The sequence below is a fragment of the Argopecten irradians genome, chromosome 11 (assembly GCF_041381155.1).
Source record: "Argopecten irradians isolate NY chromosome 11, Ai_NY, whole genome shotgun sequence".
Taxonomy (NCBI): domain Eukaryota; kingdom Metazoa; phylum Mollusca; class Bivalvia; order Pectinida; family Pectinidae; genus Argopecten; species Argopecten irradians.
Window position 1 is genome coordinate 29285121 of NC_091144.1, and position 21187 is coordinate 29306307.

The following is a 21187-nucleotide window of genomic DNA, read 5'->3' on the forward strand; positions in this document are numbered from 1 at the left end:
ATACATTTAATTTTTTTTCTGTGTTCTACTTATGAATTAACTAAATCTATTTATTCTTACATTGATTCCTATTCTGGTTACACTGACTTCATTCATAAGACGTTTCAGTTCACAATCTCATATTTGTAACATGTGTTTTCAAACTATTTATAACACACAATTCATTTTTTAATCCCTGGCCTTGTTGCTTTGAAGAAAAATAAATGAGACTAAAGGTAATACGAGTTACCTCCCATATTCCATTGACAACAAGAATATTAATATAAACGGCATGTTTTATTTCTCTTCGAGCACTATGTTATATATATGTACGTTATTATACAAGGCAATTCCTTTAATATCATACGCGATACATTAATTTTCGCTATGAACACAATCTTTCAATATTACTGTGAGAGTTCAATAACATTTTTTTACAATGTGCTACTTTATATACATGTAATATAATGTAATTCCACTAATGTATTTCAATCGCGATCTTTCAATATTTCTGTACTATTTCTATTTTCAAAAGAAAAAATCTTTAAATAATGTAATTCAATAACACTCATTTCTATTGGTTAGATCTGTGTGGTTATTTTTCCAAAGACCAAAATAATTGTACGTCAACTATTATGATATTATACATACAGAACGTTATCGCGGGATATTTTAAAACCGGCACAGTCATTGGCCAAACTGAAATATTGGATAAGATATCAATGTTCCACAATTCAATATGTTTTATTGTGAAAGTACTTAATAAAATCACGGAAATGTATCCTACAGAGCCCACTGACTGACATGCCACACACCTTTTGTATTTTGTTTTATCGAAATGGTATTTCGTTTTAATAACGAAATAACTTTACAATAAAACCAAATAAATAAGTATTTTTTTTGTATGTGGCATGCCAGCCAGGCGGCTCCGTGGTATGCCTAGTTCCTGGTTGACATATTTAAACTTATAGGCATTATTCTCAATATATATTGGGTTTATGATGTCATAGACAACAAACGTGTCTTCGTGTCTATGAAAATGTCTTATATATATAGCTGGTGAGTTATGTTAGATTGTTTCCATTAAATGAGGCTTTCTGTTTCTACAGTCATTGGACCATATGAAACATACGTATATATACATCATCCTGGAATACATATGTACATCTTGCGTTTTAGCGTTATTAGGCTTATTGCGTTAATTTTTTAAATGTTTATTCATCCACATATTTTGTTAAACCTTCCTAATTGAATCAGATATCAGTTTTGCGTTATGAATTAACAAGAAACACAATTTATTAAAAGATTTGTTTTTTCCCTCAGGAATTATTTCAATCCCACCACAAATACAAAACAATTAGTTAATGGTTGTTATTTATACTGTACGTTGATTGAACATTACAAAGTTGATATTATCACAAAGCCTATACAATAAAATGTATTTGCAAACTTAATCATCTTAATATATAGAGGATGGTTTGATAACAAAGGCACACTTTGACATCTGAACATTTCCATATCCTTAGGAAATCTCTAAAGAATAATTACAAAATGATACTGTTTATGATAGTAAGGCACACGGCACAATACATCCGAGAGTCTTGTGTGTTTGTACCTATCGTGCCTACGTACATTTCGTGGACGTACATCAACATGATGTACAGAAATTTCTATGTATAACGGGTAACCTTACAGCCTGTGGAAATTGATGAGTGTTTACGCATCCGTTAATGTTAACTGGAGACATAAATATGAAGTCACTCGAAATAGCACGGCGCGCATGTTTTAGGGGCATTTAAATGCACTTTATTATGATATTTGAACGTGTGTTCTTTGTAGGAAGCAATCTGTACAAATTATGGCACTAGCTATATAGTGCGTTAGTGGTTTTTTTCTGCGCCATTATGTCAGCACCATTATGGAAGTAAGTATTTTGATTTTGCATAGTTAAGATGCATAACTCGATTACACATGTAAGTTGGTACTTTGTGTTGAATTCATTACATTCGTTTCATTTCTGGCGGGTCAAATAGTGGGACTACTTTTCATGCAGATTGCTTCACGTGTGTTAAGTCGGAAGTATGTGGCAACCACTAAAGATACACGCCATGAAATGCCATTGTACGTCAAAGATGACATCCATCATTCAACAATATAACGCGCCCCATAGAATATATTCTTATTTTCTACTTTTAATTCGCTTTAACAAGCTTGACCAAAAGTTTTCTCTACTTTGAATTTCTTCTAGATTTGCGTCCTTATCTTTTCATCAAATGAAAAAGGGAATCAGGGAAAATCTGTCTTTTTATCTTACAAGATCTCACAAGATAATGATATGCGTATCTTTCTTTCTACGCTGAATGATTAGTCCATTTGATGGGAAACAACCATTCTTATTTTAAAATAATCACAACTTTTTTTATTATAAATATAGAGTTGGACGAGAAATGTCTATATGCTTCATGATGCTATCACCAACATATTAGCAAGATATACAACATTTATCCTCGCACTAAAATGCAATCTTCCTCCTCCATCCAGGACACTAATAATGTTTTACCACACGACTAACATCTTTTCCAGAACACGATATGAAAAGGTCATTTATGTATGTTTTTCTACACTATAAAATTGTCTCTGTCACATGTGGAGACTTTAAATCCGATTTTCGTCTAGGAATACGCCTCGACAATCCATCCCAAAATTTGTTCCTTGCACAATCTGTTCTTTCCAAATTGATGTTACATTCTTTAGGCCATCGTAACGGATGTATGGATTTCCAGTAGTGCCGAATAAGTTTTGGAAATTCACTTTTCTTAATATCATCCAGTAAAATAAATATATTCATATTTTCTCGTCCAACACGAAATGAATATTCATAAGTTAATTTCATAGTAAATGTTGTCCATTCTCGTTCTAAAAAAGCATAACTGATAACAAATAGAGTTTGACGTGATGAGCCTATAGCGTCCATGATGTTATCAGCTATGTCTCGGCCTGGTATAAATGTTTTATCATCACAGCAAAAGTCAATTTGTTTCTCATCCAACCAGGGTGCTAATGTATTTTTCACCCAACTGGAATCTTTGCTACAATAAGAAATATAGATACTGTTAGTATATTTAGAAGATTCTTCAGGATGACGGCACATAATTCGTAACCACACACTACGTCGCCATGCCTCTCTTGCTAGGATGATCAACACAAAACAAATTACGGTAAGAGTGACAGATATGATAAGCCAACTCTGAGAAACACAATGGTCCTTGAATTGGTCAAATGATTCAAGGAAGTCAAATATTTTCGTTCGTCTACCTTCTGCGGTAGAACACACCAATTCATCTTTCTTATACACCACTGCCGTTGTTGATATCCAGGAAAGGAAATCCAAATTATTACAGTTACACACTAAGGGATTTCCAAATAACACAATTTGAAAATTATCCGAATTCAATCCCAATTCATCCAGTAAGGAGTATTCATATTCGTTGAGTGTATATATCTGATTATTACTCATATCAAGCCACTCAAGTTCATTTAAGTTTTTAAGTATGTCATAAGGAATTCGATCCATGTGATTTCAAGCAAGAATTAAAGTTTTGAGAGAAGTGCTCTGGTCGTGTAGCATATCGATATGTAGTCTGTCAATGTCATTTAAAGATATGTCCAGGTAGGAAAGGTTATTAAGTCCTTTAAACAAAGAAATGTTAGTAGCAAGGATCTATCTAAAGTTGCATTCACTGGCTATAAGCTGCGATAAACTAGGAAAGAACGAAAACATGTTAGGATGTGGCTCTGAACAGTCAAACCCTGAAATATTTAAGACATGCAAGTGTACAAGTCCTTTGATGAGTCCGTTGGAACACACAATGCAGCCGCTTGGATGACTAAAATCAGCTACTTGGAGATTATTACCGTTGGCTATGGTGACGTCGTGTATTCTCCATAATACGTCACTGTATGCTAGTTGAAGATAAATGAGACTTTCTGGGAAAAAAATACGCTTTCACCTGAAAATATATTTGCTGTAGTATACTCAGTATGCATGCAGTAAAAATAAGTCAGTGATGAGAAAAGGGCCAGAAGAGATAAGAATTGTAAAGATCCAAACCGGTTTTTAGAAATATCGAAAACCTCAATACACGTTTTAGTTGTCCAAGATGCTACAACATTAGTATTGCAAAAATATCATTATCAACTAATGATAACTTTTTGACACATATTGTTGCAAGATATGAAATATCGGATTTTGTCAGTACCACACCTGAAGAAATTTGTTCACTGAATCCTGTAATTGACAGGGAATTCATTGTTTTCCCTCGTATTCCGTAGAGTCCTTGAAGAGCATCACGAACAGTCCTGTGCTTACTTTGCAGGTCTAAGTCTGTAAGTCTTGTAAAGGGAGATAGAAAGTTTTTCTCCATATATTTGATGTATCCATGTATACTAAGATGTGTTATGTTTCGTTGTTTTAAACCAATGAATGACGTATTCTTCAAAAACACACCGGTAGACCATCCTACAAAAAGATATACCTTTTGCAACTGACCAAGGTTTGAAAACCCTGTATTGAAATTAAAGCCATTGAAAATGTAAAGGAATAAAATTCGAAGATTTATTAAAGTTGACAGAACATCACCAGGATACACCTTTTTAAAATAGAAATTGTTTCTGTCCATTTTTAATGTTGTTAGATTTTTCAAAGATATAAAAATCGAAACATCCATAGAAAAATGTTCCAATTTGTTATCCGAGATGTCAAGTTCATCAATGTTTGAAACGCTATCGAACGCTCTGGGAGAGATTCTGATGAGTTGGTTTCTTTGAAGATTAAGTTTCTTCAAATGTAAAAGCTGTGGAAATGAGTCCTGCTTTAAAACTTTCAAATTGTTGTTACTTAGATCCAATACCGTCGTATTGTTGGGTATATCCTGAGGTACAACAAGCAGACGACAGCCGGAGCATGTCATGTAACGCCCCCCTGGTATATTTGTGGTTTGACAGCAAGCTGGAAGTGCATCTGAAATGTAAGGTATATGTCAGTGTTTTAGAAATCAGTATTATGAAAATGATTAACAATGATAAAGCATACCTGATACTTTATAATTGTTAAATTTTGCGGTTGTATATTTCGCGACTTGTTGTTTAAATTTATTGTGGTTGTTTCTATTCGCGAATCATCTGTGTATTCTTAAATGTGTCATTTACTTTATATGATGTGATTAGTACAGTAAAACACGCTTACAACAAATTCGTGGTTATAGCGTAGTGATGTTCATATCCGTCAAGGTTATCATGAGATATCTGCAATGTGTATATAACGAACTTTGCTTATAACGAAGTTATTTGATCCCCAGAAGTTTGTCATAACCGTGTTTTACAAAACATAATTTTGGAACAACTTTGCGACTGATAACACGTGGATGGAGACAATGTAGCACATTATAGTAATCTGTGAACTTAGCGAAATCAAAACCAATGCAAATATTAGCAACTATATGTATACAGTAGATATGCTTTGGTCACTATGTTTTAATTTCAGCTGCCGTGATTTAGAGTGGTTAATATTTCTTTTCTGTTATGATAGGCTGGGGCCGTTGAATCCTTATGTTAATCAAGCTAGTATCGCATAGTTGTTAAGTTTGCCGATTTACCTTTTTTGTATCACATGGAAGCGTTAGTCTTATAATATGGTGTAGTGATATATGTTAAAAAAATCGCGTGGTTAAGTTTTTGTAACTATACAGTATTGTTACCATTAAATATCATCCGGTGTATGCAGGCATGGTGTTAAATTTAGTCGTTTATGATGATGAAGTAATTTGTGGTAAGGACTACGTATACTTCATGTGATTTACTGAAGCTATCGTTTCATTATTCGCCGACACCTTACACTGATTACATGATTGAAACTATAACCTATATTTGATAATATATTTGAATTATGGACTATATATTTACATTTTATAATAGTGTTATGTCTGATACCGAAATACTTCATTTATTATACATTATACCGCTATTGTATGTCTTATACCGAGACACTACAGTTATCATATACACAATACCGCTATGGTATGTCTGATACCGAGACACTACAGTTATCATATACATAATACCGCTATGGTATGTCTGATACCGAGACACTACAGTTATCATATACATAATACCGCTATGGTATGTCAGATACCTAGACGCTACATTTATCATATACATAATACCGCTATGGTATGTCAGATACCGAGACACAACATTTACCATATACATAGTACCGCTATGGTATGTCTAATACCGAGACGCTACAGGAATCACATACATGATACCGCTTTGGTATGTTTGATACCGAGACGCTACAGGATGGAGGCAAACGTTTCTTTTCTACAGAATACAGTTCACTCATGTTCTATATTGATCAACTTTTAATCTTCATGAAGCTGAATCCCGTTTTATAGAAACACAGATTTCTGCGACAATGCATATGTTGTGCTGTCATTGTGGTGTGGAAATGAAGATAGCGTTGCGAGGTGTCGCTTGACGTGCTTCTGTTACGGTGACATGTGAACGGGTATCGTATGAGGGTGATGTACTAAACCCATTACGGCCTAGTTGAGAGAGCACTATTGCCTCATAGTATATTGTCTCGTGATGGGATAGTGCCCTCGCCTTCGGCTCGTCGGAATCAAATTCCTATCTTAATCGTTTTAATCTAATCCAGTCTCCTCTATGTAGATGTTCCCATGCCATAGAGACAGTTGAACATATATATTATTATGTCCATTGTTTGTTTTCTCTAGAAAGTGCATAAACTTTCACATGACCAGCAGTTTTTCAATTTTTCATTCCTGATACATATTCTAGAAGTTAACTCAATGGATCTTATTTATGTTGACATTTAGTGTATCTGTTATTGTACACTAAACAAAGGTGTACAGAATGTATTACTAACTTTTGACACTTTATTTTTTCAATCGATGGGTTGATATTTACAAATTGATTCTGTACTTTACAGTAATTATATTTAATACTTACATCATGCGGATACAGAGAAATTTCTTCATGCTTGTAATACAATGTAAATTTTATCTTAAATCTAGTTTTGATACTTGATACCATCAATATTTTGACTAATATTTGCGGTCATAAGACGGATTATAAGTTTACAACTTGTGTCTAATCCCATTTGTATATAATGTGCAAATAGAATATATATTTAAATCAAAATCGGTTGTACAATATCGCTATGATAGGTTAATCATATTTAACTATCGACATATCGTTATATTAAATTATTATACAATGAAGAAACGAGTTGTCACAAACAGGAAGACGATGATTCATAATCAGTTAAACTACTTATTCACAAAAATTATCCCCTATACTTCACATAAAGTAAAAATAGCTAAATTGAAATCACAATGATAATGACTTGCCTGAATTATACTGTTTTACCTTATTATCATAACTCACCTGAATAATGCACAATCCATGAAATATAAAATAAAACTACAACCATTATATCGGCCATTTTGTGTCCTCATCAACCAGGAAGTGCAATTTAATCGTGCAGCCACAATATCACACATATATAAAGTCGTCACACATGAGAGAGTAGGTTTCAGTGACAAAAAAAAAAAAAAAAAAAAAAAAAAAAAAAACATAAAAGAACTTAACAAAACAATTTACTTTTTATCCATTTCACGTAGATGGTGATTATCAAATTCCGTATCAAACCTAATCCATTTTATTTGATTCAAGCCTAACTCTTTATCATTTTGAAAGGTATCAGTTATCAAAATTCCGGTTGAGATTTAATGAGATGAAAACAGTTTGTTTACCTGTACGGAGATTTTTCTTTGATATACATGCAGAGCATCATTATTCTTGCGAAGGCTAGGAATATAATACGCCATACTGGGGTCGGAGTTATTTCTTCTTCCTTGTTCTCATTTTATATCGTATGTGTAATAGTGTATGTAACTGTCAGAAATATGAGTTCAGAATTATTTCACATGAGTCGCTTGATTATATTTGACAGAATAAGATTGGAATCTGCATGCTTCATGAATTGTACCTAATGCATTTACCTTCACAGTTTGGCACCACGATACATAAAAAGTAACAACCTACCGAACAATGTCATATCAATGCAATGTGATTTTCCTATCACTCACAGAAAGGTATCACTAAATGCACTATCCTAACATTTTCTATTTGATACATTTGTACTATTTCATAATGATACCAAATCATAAACCTATATATTGTGTACATGTCTCGAAATAGGGCATTTTGACCATTAGGTTAAATATCATTAATTTGTGATTTAACTTTACATGGTTTTACAGTACAGCAAACGAAAAGAAATCGGACGCGAAATTAAGTTGATTTTATGAATATATAATGTAAAATGTATTATTCAATACTAATTACAATATATAATGCGACCAGTATTTATAGAGAACGGACATTAAAGACCATCCATTTTTAAAGTGTAAAGAGTAATGGTATCTTAATATCTCGGTGTGCAGAAAATTGAGATAATCCACAAACTGGTCTAGGGCAATACACTCATGTCTCCTGAGACTGTATCGCATGGCTACCCATGCATTGAAACATAGTTGTGATGTCATATATTGTTGTGTCTGTACTTTAACACCCGGAGTATCGGACCATTTACCTATAACTGCCCTATATGTTACCTTTTACTGTCTTATATGTGACTCTAATATAAGACAGTCACTTATAAGACAGTAAAAGGTAGCATATGGGAGAGTTACACAATACGGCTGATTACATGTCTCCAGGCATAATCCCATAATAATGTTAACACACAACCTGCCGGAATATTCCATTATTTTTAAATCCAAATTAAGAAAAAAAATCCCACACATTGAATATGAAACGAATTTAATCCTCTATTGAAGCGGAATTAAACACATCCACAACATCTCTATATATATCCCAGATAGAGTTTTCCTCCTTATTATGAATTCATCATTTAACACTTATCTACAAGATTAACTCCAATTTCCACATTCTGAAACCATGTTGTGTTTTTTTACACCACCTGTAGTTTTACACTTATTTTGATATTGTTTCAACAATATTTCATCTAAATACCATTGGCTTGTTGAATGAAATTGCACATGGTATAAATAAATCCAAAACTGTCCCTAGAGAGGTCGAAATTTCAAATCCCCTGAATTCAATGAAAATTGTGGGAGCACCGAATGTTTTGAGGCCTGGAAATCACTTTTATATGCGATCATTTTAGCAAGACGTTTTCAAACAATTGCAAGTCTAGTTTCATATGTCACATTAGACATTGGAAAGAAATGTCCTTTTAGTAAAAGCCACCTTAATATATCGCTTAAATTGAGAAAAATAATATCCCTCTATCACTGTGGGTGGACATGATAAAAATGAATTTACAGATAGTTGTCCAACTCAAAAGCATGCTTCATGCATTCCGTTCATGAATGCTATTCACCAGATATAGCACAGGCAAATGTAATTCTATGTTGCAATTGTCTATATTGGATTTGTCATGGTTGAATGCACATTGGTAGAGTTTACCTTAGCTCATAGACAAAGGCAAAAAACTGGCTTATATTAGAAATAAAAGTGTACTTTATTAACACAAAGACTTGCTTATTTCAAGTTACAGATAGGCCTCAAACTGTTCAATATGCGGTATAGAGAACAGATCTCGGTCCAAGCGGGCCTCGATACAGTTCTCTATCAATTTCAATGGACTGTTCACACCAATGTCTGGTGCCTCATCTATCAGGAAGAAACCATCATTTTACAAAATATACCGTATATACATGTCATTAATGTATTATCACTAGCTCAATATGCTAATGCCAGCTTCACAACGAATGAGTCATACGGCAATGATGTAATTCTACACTGTATACTTAAAGTAGCTTCTAACGTATATCTAGATACGAATTGAAAACAATTTTTAAAAGTATACTAAAAATCCTTTTTCACACGTAAAAGTTTTAATGTATTCAGGTTGTACATACATTTTTGTGTTATTACGCCACTCAAGATCCGGTTTTGTCAGCCTTACAAATGATTTGTACTTCCTGGTAGATAGAGACACAAAATGGCCGACACAAACCCTACTTATGTTTTATTCCTCTGGTTATTACGTTATACAGGTAAGTGAACATTGATTATGCATGCCGGTTTTCACTATTTCTTATTTATTCATTAAAGCCAAGAGTACAAAAGATATATTTCTATTTGTTGTATATGTCTACTAACGTAGATAAATTCCTTTTTGTCGATATAGTTTACACATAATTTGTTTTCTAATAGCAACATTTAAAATACGTGTGTATGATCAAGTTGTCTAAAATTCAATTAATCTACTTTTTGTCAATTTTTAATTTGATTAATTAGATGCATCTTTGTACGGGTTGGGCTTTGTAAAACTACACTTTAGTCGAGTTTTGTCATAAAGAATGATGTGACATACAAACATGGAGTAATCTAACTTCACTGTGATCGTATGATACTATTTCTGAAAATTATGATTTGAATTCCCTACAGGTTCTTTCGAATATTACGGAGGAGGTTTCATACTGATAAAATAATACCTATTTAAAATAAGATAACGTGTGTAGCTATGATTAACAACATATTAGTGTCATATTATATTATTTAATGAATTTACGGAGTAGATTGCCTAACATTATAACTAGCGTTGAACAAGTATTCAGTTTCCATGGAATCAAAGACGAAACCATAACTTTTGGTTTCATATATAAAAGAAATCCTGCTAAGTCTTGACGTTTCCGTCTACCAAGACAATCATGCAACGTTTGATTTTGTTTATTTGACACAAATTCATGTAGTTACAGAATCTAATGAAAAATAAATTTTCTGGAAATCCCCTTAAGCACAAGATTTCATAGAGAGATAAATGTTTTGAAGCCTGGTGATTGGCTCGTAATGGCGCATCAGTTTCAATTTTTTAATATGTGGGTATTGCAATATAGCGGAATTATTTTAAGTCTGATTTTGACAGGGGAGATAATCAAGATATTTTTTGAAAATTTCGATCAAATTTTAGTGCGAAGTTCAAGGAAAGATGACCCCCCTCAAATAAATGTTTAGCAAGGTGGTACTTCTGTACCATTTTCATGAAAATTAGCAATAAATGGCCGGATTTGAAAACTTCATTTAACCTGGAGAGTGGCAAACTTTAACATTGTCGTCCATGGAAAATCATTTTGTTGTAGTCAATAATAGTGATATTACATGATAAAAACAAAACTGTTCAGGAACCATAAGCAAACGTGTCATGATAATATGTTGTTCTGTATCCTTATTCATCAAAGTATTATTTAAACTTATATTCATTATTTCCAGTAATTACATTGGAAGTTAGGGTCTAGCATAGCAATACCTTCATCAATGTTTTGTAATGGAATCACAAAAAAAACCATTTAAACATCTATATGTCTAATGGGATACTAAAAAATATTTTAAAAAAACAATGAGGTCTTTTTGTCATTTTAGATTAGAAAAAGGGACTATCTTCTATCACATTGGCCTTGGCTGTTCAGGCAAAAGGGTTAAAGCCTGAAATTTAAATGTTCACTGTCGCATCTAAAAAAAGTTTTATTGTTAAATAGAAAACTATGTGTGTATAACAATAAAAGTATTGTTAGATTGCATTTTTTCAAACAATTATTGCAATCTATCAATCCTTTAATTACAAGGTTAAACATTCCATTCATAAATCTTACCACTAAATTTGATGGTTTGATATTTTTGACCTCATGGAACGCTACCTGTATGTATCGTTGTCAGGGTAGTGATGCGGTCCGAAGTGGAGTGAGCCGCCATATCTGATGTTCAACCGAGAAAAGTAACTGTGATATAGCCTATTGATGGTATTAACGTTGAGCTGCTGAATAGTTGTCATGTATGTGTCGGTCGCGATGTAGACTAAATTCTTTATAGTCATGTCTTTTATTTTATTATTACGGAGGAAAGACAAGTGTTTGCATGGTGTGTGTAGTACTATTTTCAATGCAAAGACGGGGTAAAGCTGATGATACTGTTTCGGATAGGGTACTTCCTTTAATGTTTTTTCTTCTTCTGGAAACCTGTACATGACATGTTAACCTATTGTTCCCTTAGACGATCCCAGAATTGTTCGCCGACAATCAGATGTTCTATATATATATATAGGTGATATGAGTGACCGTACACACATACTGAAGTAACTACTGTATGGAATTCCCCCGAACATTACCGAGGAAAGCTCAGTTGTAGCCCCGACCGGCGATTCATTTTGTTGTTTATTACTGTAACAATGCTTGAACACTTCTTTTGTTTTGATTTCAAATACATATATTCAATTGGATCTAATAGAAACTCTTTATTTTATTTTGAAATCCGTCAACTTCTGACGCAAAATCTTATCGAAGCGTGAACTAGAAGTAGTCCGAACCTGCACTGCGTTTGTATTCATACGTCATTGCGATTACGCTACTTTGAACGCAACTCCCCTCCCATTGACTATATAGGGGCATATATAAATATATGTATATAAATTATCTTAAATGAATATTCATCCTGATTTAAAATTATAAAACGTGCATATACAATTCATATTGCTATACTGTAAACTAAGAACTAATGGTATATATCATATTTTAGATCATCGATCTTCTACGATGGCCCGTTTGAGGCTTTCAAATTATAGCTACCTGACGGAAGTAGTTTTTTTATTATAAATTGACAAAATGCACATGACCATTTACTTTAAAGTAATTGTACATTTATAATTTGATAAAGTGTACATGACCATTCACGGTGAGCAGGGCAAATTATCGAATGTTATATTGAGAGACTGCTGAATGGAAAATTTGGATTCCAGTCTTGACCCTTTGTTCAGTTTCGATTCAAATTGCAGCGATGACATGACGTTATGCGTTGTTCTCCGTATACAGACAATCATACCTGCTCTCAAGAAAACATAAGTTTTATTTGTAGCGGTATAAATTAAATTTGACCAAATACTTTATTACTGACTGCATTTACATGCAATGTCGAGCTGATGATAGCCTGCGTTTCATTGTTTGTCGCGTTACCGCTGCAATATCACACATAGTTTGGTCATTTGATGCATTTAATTATCTAATGGTTGAATTGCGTTTGCATGTAGGCATCATGTTATCTGTGATATCAAAGGAAGTCTCTACAGGCCTGCGATTGGTTAATTTACTTCGAAGGTAAGTATGCAGATAGTAATATCAACCACTGAATTATCGAAGATACATGTTTTATGATTTAACCTTAACCTTTCAAAGTAACAGCAGGAAAAACAGGATATACCCTATCGGTTGCTGGTTGTATTGCGCAAGATATACCTCTTAACGTGAGTCGTTATGTTTACAAAATAACAAATACAGCTTCACGTGTTTTAAAACCACAAAATACAATCAACGTACACGGAATGTAGTTCAAAGATCTATTTAATACAAATGTTTTTGATTTCAATTTGATATCAAGTCGACTCTGAAACTAGCACACATGTTAACGACACTTTACTATTGAATTACGCCCGATGTATATTTTGTTGCGTTCTGTTTAAAGACATTAAATTATAAAAACTCAATATATAAAACTCAAACTGTTACCTACAAATGTGTTCTATAACTCAATATTTATGTTTTTTATTCAATAGTTTTGTTTGTTTGGTTTTTGTTTTATTTCTGTCATGATTATTTCACGTACCACGTGATACCCGATACCGTTTATGTGGAACCATTGTTTCTATTGGTGACGGAATGAAGGCAAAAGATGATATCCCGCGCTTGCGCCATTTCAGCTGGAAGATTACAAATAATTACGTTCATCACCACTGGAGATACTAGTCACGCACAAACGCAATCGGATATCACGTGGTGAGGTGAATTAGTCCCATTGTGCATGCTGCCTCAATGGCATGCACACAAAAACCGATTAAATTTCGGGCTATTATCCTTTGTAAAAGCTTGTTTAGTGTTTGATTATGTTTCTAGATGGAAGCCTCTTTGGAGCTATAAACATATAAAGCAATTATAAACAAGATTGATATGTTAAAAGACAATTTAATAATGCCATCAATGATAATTAACAGCTAGTACATATCGATACTATATGTATTGACCTAGACTACTGGATGACATCATAAACAATAACATTATTCCTCCTAATAGATGGATTTCTAATTATGTCCCCATTGACACCGCCTCGTTTTTAGCCATGAGTAAAGCTCTAATACTTGTGAGGAAGGCAACCAGAGTAAAAAAAGTATTAGTTTCTGTCCCTGCTTATTGTTCAACATAAAGGAAGGGGACGACTGGTTTGCCCCGTTGTAAGTATTGTAAGAATAATATGACGGATGGGATGTGCTTGCTTTGTCTCGACTGCATGCTCCAGTGGTGAAGCACTAAAAAAGGGCAAACTATTGACGTTGATCCATAAATCATGAAGACTGATATCAATATGGATAGAACAGGGCTTTGTCTTATTTATAACGTTGACTCCGCTACATGTGTAGACTTCGAATCGCCCTTTCTACTAAAGATACGCTTTGACAATTCTCCCCAAAACTTGTTCCTATCTCCAGTCAATTTTTCAAAAGTGCTATTACCCCCATTGGGCCATCGTAAAGGACGAATGGCTGTCCAGTTGTTTCAAATAAGTTTCGGAAATTCGTTCTTTTCAATATCGTTCAGCAAAATAAAGATATTCATATTTTCTCTTCCATCACGAAATGAATATCCATACGTTAATCTCATAGTAAATGTTGCCCATTCTCGTTCTAAAAAAGCATAACTAACAACAAATACAGTTTGACGTGATGAGTCTATAGCGTCCATGATGTTATCAGCTATGTCTCGACCTGGTATAAAATCTTTATCCTCACAGCAATATTCAATTTGTTTCTCATCCAACCAGGGCGCTAATATATTGCTAACCCAGCTGTAATCTTTGTCACAATACGAAATATATATATCGTTAGTATATTTCGTAGATTCTACAGGATGACGGCACATAACTCGTAACCACACACTACGTCGCCATGCCTCCCTTGTTAGGATACCCAACACAAAGAAAAATACGATTAGAGTAACAGAAACGATAAGCCGGGTTTGAGAAACACAATGATCTTTGAATAGATCGAACGTTTCTAGTAATTCTACTATCGGTACCTGAATTCCTTCTGAAGTCATACATAAAAGTTCTCGCTTTTTGTATACCACATTAGTGGCTTCTACCCAGGATAGGAAATCTAAATTTTTACATGTACATACTAACGGATTACCACGTAACACAATTTGAAAATGTTTCGATTTGTTTTTCCATTTCCTCAAGAAATGTGTATTGGGAATAATTCAATGTAGTAATAAAATTATTGCTAAAGTCAAGATTCTCCAGCAGACTTAAATTGTATAATACCTGTGTAGGAATTTGATCCATATAGTTTTCAGAAAGATTCAAGTATTTAAGAGAATTTGTTTGATCTGCGAACAGTCGACTGTTTAAGATATAAAGGTTATTTGAAGAAACATCGACGGAAGACAGATGATAAAGTTCCTTGAATATTGCTGGTGTGTTTTGACGAAGAACGTGTTCGATATTGCATTTCCTTGCAGTAAGTCGAGACAGATTAGGCATTTCCAAAAACATATTTGGATGAACTTGTGAACAGTCGACTCCGGATATGTCTAATTCTTTTTAAATGGACCAGTCCTTTGATAACAGCATATGAACATTTCGGATTCTTGCTGGAATATCCTATATTCAAAACATTCAGATTATCATTTGCTATAGTTACATTAAATAATGGTCCAGATATTTCGTTGTCACTTATATCAATCAATGTCAAATTTCTGGGAAGGAAAAATATTTGTTCATTATTAAAAGACCTTCGCTTTCTGTCTATTCTTATCTGCGTATGTGTCGCTCGAAAATAGGTTAATGAACGGAAGAGCACAAGCAGAGGAAACGATTGAGGTAAGTAGAACATGTTTTCTGACAAATCTAAATCCTCGATGCATGTCTTAGTTGTCCATGCAGTCATAGCATCTGTACCCATGATAGAAATACCATTATAGGTCAAGTGAAGTGTCCTAACACAAATGGTCCCAAGGTTAAACATATCTGATTTCCCGAGTTCCTCACCATTTGTGAATTGATATCGGAATCCTCTCATAGTCAGTAAATCCATTGTTCTTTCTCGTATTCCGTAAAGTCCCTGAAGGGCATCATGGATACTGGATTTGTAACTTGTATTTATCATTATCAATGTGGTAAGATGCACAAACGGAGAGAGAAAGTTATTTTCTATTTTCCGAAATGGGGCTCTGATATAGAGTTCTTTTATATTTAATCTTTGGACACCGTCAAATGATGTATTTAACAACGTGATGCCACCCTTACCTTTAAATGAGAGATATAACTTTTGCAAATATGTTTGATTCCAAAACCTTTTTCCAAACAAAAATCCTTCAAAAATATCTATAGCAAGAAATTCAAGATTTGAAATGGTTGACAAGGCCTGTCCTGGATATTCTTTACTGAGATGGAATTTATTTCTTTGAATGTTTAATGACTTTAGCTTTTTCAGAGTTTCGAAGACATTCGTATCTATCGAAACCTCTTCTAATGTGTTGTCGGCGAGATCAAGTTCCTCAATATTAGGGACGTTATCGAATGCTCCGGATTTGATTCTCACCAGATTGTTTCTTTGAAGATACAATATCTTTAACAGTGGAAGATCCGGAAATGAATCCCGTTCTAGAGAAATAATATTGTTGTTAATTAGATCCAAAACTGTCGTATTTGACGGCAAATCCTTAGGTACCAGGTGCAGACGACATCCAGAACATATCACGCGGGTCTCTCGAGGCATTCCAACGATATCACAGCAAACCGGAAGTGCATCTGAATGGTTACAAAATAATATTTAGTGCGATAATAACCTTCGGACATAAAGTCAAGATGTCAGAAATGTACTTAAAACATATATAAACATAACTTACAATATCAAGGTATCGACTTGTTTCCAAATCATAACATTGTAACATTTCTTTTTTTATTTTGACGACGAGGTTTTGTTCATCATTATTGTTATCATTGATCATTTCAAACACAATTCGGAAGAAAAATAGAAAAAAGACACAAATGTTCCATCCTCATGTAATTATTTATTTCTCAAACAATAGATGTTAAATATAATGGATATATATCTGTTGAATAATACTTGTTTAAAGAAATGATAATTGAAACTATCAACACAATACGATTCTGTCCATTATATCTAACGATTCCGACTACAAAATTCGTATCATATTCAGCCTTTTCACTGCATGGGAGAAACGTAAACCTATCGAATAGTTAAGGCTAAATATTTCCTAGTCGTATTATTATGGCAGAGACCAAACAAGCATAACAGCGAGGCCAATGTTACACAATGAGTACAGGGCTCCTAAACCAATGCTAGATAATACCCTGTGTCGATCCTATATACAATAGCCATATAATTCTGAATACAAAAACTAAGTATTACATACACTAACCGCATATGTTGATCACGTCTGAAAATGTTTAATGCGGAGACAATCCATTATAGAGATTGTATATCTCAAAGAACAGAAAGAAAACAAAATGACAGAGGTAATTTTGTTTTTATCCGTTATATATGATAAATTATTAGATATTTTACTTTTGATGCAAACTATAATTCTACTTTGCGGTATAAGCAGCAGTAGAGATCTGACTAGAGGAAATAACGTATATACGAATACACAAACTATAGCAGTGCTGCTGTATCAAATTAACGAAAACTTACCAGAGGAAAGAATTATCCATAATGTACATAACACAAACACGATCATTACGTCAGCCATTTTACTTGTCTATATACCTAGAGGTAGGTCTGGTACCCGAGTCGACACACATGATTGGCTTTGTACAAAGGAGAGGAAGCCGTACAAGACAAACAAAAGATAATATGAATTTGATAGGGCGTGTTTGATCATAGACTTGGGTAATGAAATACACATAACTTACTTCCATATCTTTTAAGATCAAATTAAATGCATGCTATTACGTTTATCGACCTATTCAAGTCTTAACTGTTATTAATTCTGACAGCTTTAAAACGCAATAATCGGTATCATGATTTTAAAGTCATGTGTTATAAAATAGCAAAATTGAAACAATAAAAAGCACAAATTTAAAGTAAATGTATTCCCCTTACGACCAAAAATGCAAGATTAATACCTGAAAATCAAATGACAGTAAAATCTAAACGTTCCAGACAACTATCTTCTATATGTATGTGATGAATACAATTAAATACTAAAATAAACACAGAAAGTTTTGTTTTTTAAGTTTATACCAGTGATAAAGTTGAATCATCGTGTTTCCGAGACTTTCCGTAACGAGTACTAGGTTATGCATATAAACATTGGTACTTTTCTATTTGACATGTACTCATTTTCGTTCTTTGAAATAATATGTGCATGTTGTGCGTTTCTTGTATATAATAAGATTATATAAACTTTGTAGTGTTCCACTACCAGTGACAATTTAACATTTGATGATTCGATATATAGTGCGATGAGTACCTTGTTATATTTGAATGTATCTTTTTCCAAAAATATACTTATATTGCACAGAAGTCTCACAATAGCCAGACCTGACACCTCTCCTGTCATTAATTATGTGATTGACTTTGTTCCATGAATAAAATGGCAACGTCGCTTGTTGGAGTTATAAAATAAAATAGACTTTTATATTATTTTTTTCTTGATATATCTAGCAGCATTATGATACTAAACCTGTCAGACGAAAACATATCCAACGTAAATGGCCAAGATATCATCTATGTTGTTATACTAATTACTCACAATGTCATCTAAATGAAAGTAAAACATACTACAATAGCATTTATGATTAATGATAAGGAGCAACATCAATGTAAACGGAATACACTTTTTATTTTTGTAAAATTGACTCTGATACAGATGTAGACATAAAAGTTTCTTTTTTTCTTTGGATACGCTTTGCTTATCTTGCCAAAAACCAACTCTGGATTTTTGCAATATATTTCGACGTGAGATTCTTCAAAAATAGATTCTTGAAGTAATGTGATACAAAGTCTCTTATATTTGTGTTCATTTTATATGATTTTTTAATGAAACTCGTCTTGAAAGATTCATGAAGGGGAACATCTAAAGGCAAAGTTATATATTCTCAAAGAATCAAACAGAGCTGAAAAGTGTAACCTCAACCAATCGGCATCGTGTAAAAATCTGCCTTATCATACATGTATAATTAGTAAAGTCATGAACATGTTTGGATTTTAAAACGCACTTGTGTAAGCCACTGAAACACTTCTATCGTACTATTATTAATTCATCAAAAAATTGACATCATAATCTCATATAAACTTAACAAAAGTTGTTTTTTATTGTAATACATTAACGAAGGAAATGTAAGTCCTCCATTGATATTTCAGATAGCTCATATTTCTTAATTATTTCATTCTGAAAAATGCCGGATCAACGTATGAATGTAAATATTTTTAATAGTACAAAGATAAATTTAAACCATATTGGTTGTATGGCAAACGCGTTTCTTCAAAATCAATACCAATGCAATATATGACGTGCATTTTCTAAGGAGGCGAGCAAAGTGAAATATGAACGTTAATATGATGGATTCATCCATAAAGCTGAAATCGGAATGTTGTACATTTAATGTGAATGTAATAAAGGCAGAAAATATTCCGATTCATTAAGTGTTACTTCGATTTAGTTAATACTCATACATACAGATATTAGTCTTTGTCTTGTACAACCACCAAATACTTTATAATTGTATAAACTATCTCTGTATATTATTGTTAATGTTATTAAATTGTGTTTTGAATTTAGCTGCTGGTTTCTCCTTTGTGTTCTGTTTGACTCAACTCACTGTAGAAAAAGTCTAAGATAAGAATACTTCCGTGTTAATTTACAACAATAAATGCTCACTTACCCGAAGGAAGGAAGGTCTGCAGTAGTATCCATAACGTAAGAAGGAGCTTTACGTCAGCCATGTTATATTGTCTACCAGGAAGCTTTTAAAATTCGTGTAACGGTAGCTGTGGAACGAACGATTTAATCTTTGTAAATTTAACAATAGATACGACAAACCAGAATAATAAAAAAGGACATTTGAGACAATGTGTTTAACATTTTGAAATTAAGTTGGTGTTGACATATACAGAACCAGTCACTGGAATAGTTTTAAAACAATGTTCTGAATAGCTCTTCAAGCTAAATTTATTTCCGTTTGATTTCCTTTGTGTGATCCTTACATGAGATATATTGAAACATTTTCGACTGATTTAAATCTATAGTTAAATATAATTTTAGGTCCAGAAACAATGTGTTTAATATTTTGAAATTATGATAATAAGAACAGTTCGTACTTGATATTAATCTCCTCGAGGTTGAAAACAAAGGTCTGGAAAACGTTTTGAAAACATCTAAACACGATATAACCAACCGGTCAAAATTTTTATTTCGAGATGTCCAAATTTCCACTAAATATTCTTACAAATTAAGATGTAGTATTGATCGACAATGACACAATATTTCGATCTTATTAGGGACGTTGAATTTTGTATATTCTACACCAACGTATTTTCAATCAAATCAATTTTGATTGGTCATATACAGTGGATCCTTAACGGCGATTTGATTTCGCGATTCTGATCTTGAAATGTTAAATGATCGGGTGGTGTAGTTAGGTCACTTGTCTTTCACCTAATCGACCAGGGTTCGATCCCCGGCACGAACATAAAAAGGTGAGGGATCACCTACCCGATTACATTTACACTAAGTTCCCTCGGGCGCTTTCATCAAGAAAATCGTAAAATATTTGAATATATTATATAACTATTTACACAATATATAAAATAGATGTAGTTTGTAGAATTCGTATTTTATCTGGAAACAGCTTCGAGAATTTCGTTATAAACTTTTTGGCCCGCGAAATACATAAATTCAATGGTACACAAAATTGAGGAATTCAGAAGTTATATTTGAATGTGAATACGTAATCGGGTTCAATGTCTTCAATTGTATTCTTACGTAAGTTTAAAGTCCCCATATGTATCTGTGTATTGTCTCAGTAT

At 33.2% G+C, this 21187-nt stretch overlaps 3 protein-coding genes across 3 annotated transcripts; all 3 read right to left on the reverse strand.

Moving 5' to 3' along the window:
- Positions 1-46: 46 nt before the first annotated feature.
- LOC138335241 (toll-like receptor 6) lies at positions 47-3553 on the reverse strand. Its single transcript, XM_069284231.1, has one exon. The coding sequence runs from the start codon at positions 3551-3553 to the stop codon at positions 2603-2605; it is 951 nt and encodes a 316-aa protein (XP_069140332.1). The 3' UTR covers positions 47-2602.
- Positions 3554-4142: 589 nt separating this feature from the next.
- Positions 4143-7580, reverse strand: LOC138335243 (leucine-rich repeat and immunoglobulin-like domain-containing nogo receptor-interacting protein 1). Its single transcript, XM_069284232.1, has 2 exons — positions 7447-7580; positions 4143-4999 (listed from the first exon to the last, which is right to left on the reverse strand). The coding sequence occupies exons 1-2, from the start codon at positions 7502-7504 to the stop codon at positions 4143-4145; spliced, it is 915 nt and encodes a 304-aa protein (XP_069140333.1). The 5' UTR covers positions 7505-7580.
- A 7957-nt stretch (positions 7581-15537) lies between these two features.
- Positions 15538-20107, reverse strand: LOC138335240 (leucine-rich repeat-containing protein 4B-like). The gene is made up of 2 exons (XM_069284230.1): positions 20044-20107; positions 15538-16941 (listed from the first exon to the last, which is right to left on the reverse strand). Exons 1-2 carry the CDS (start codon positions 20102-20104, stop codon positions 15665-15667), a joined length of 1338 nt encoding a protein of 445 aa, XP_069140331.1. The 5' UTR covers positions 20105-20107; the 3' UTR covers positions 15538-15664.
- Positions 20108-21187: the final 1080 nt, after the last annotated feature.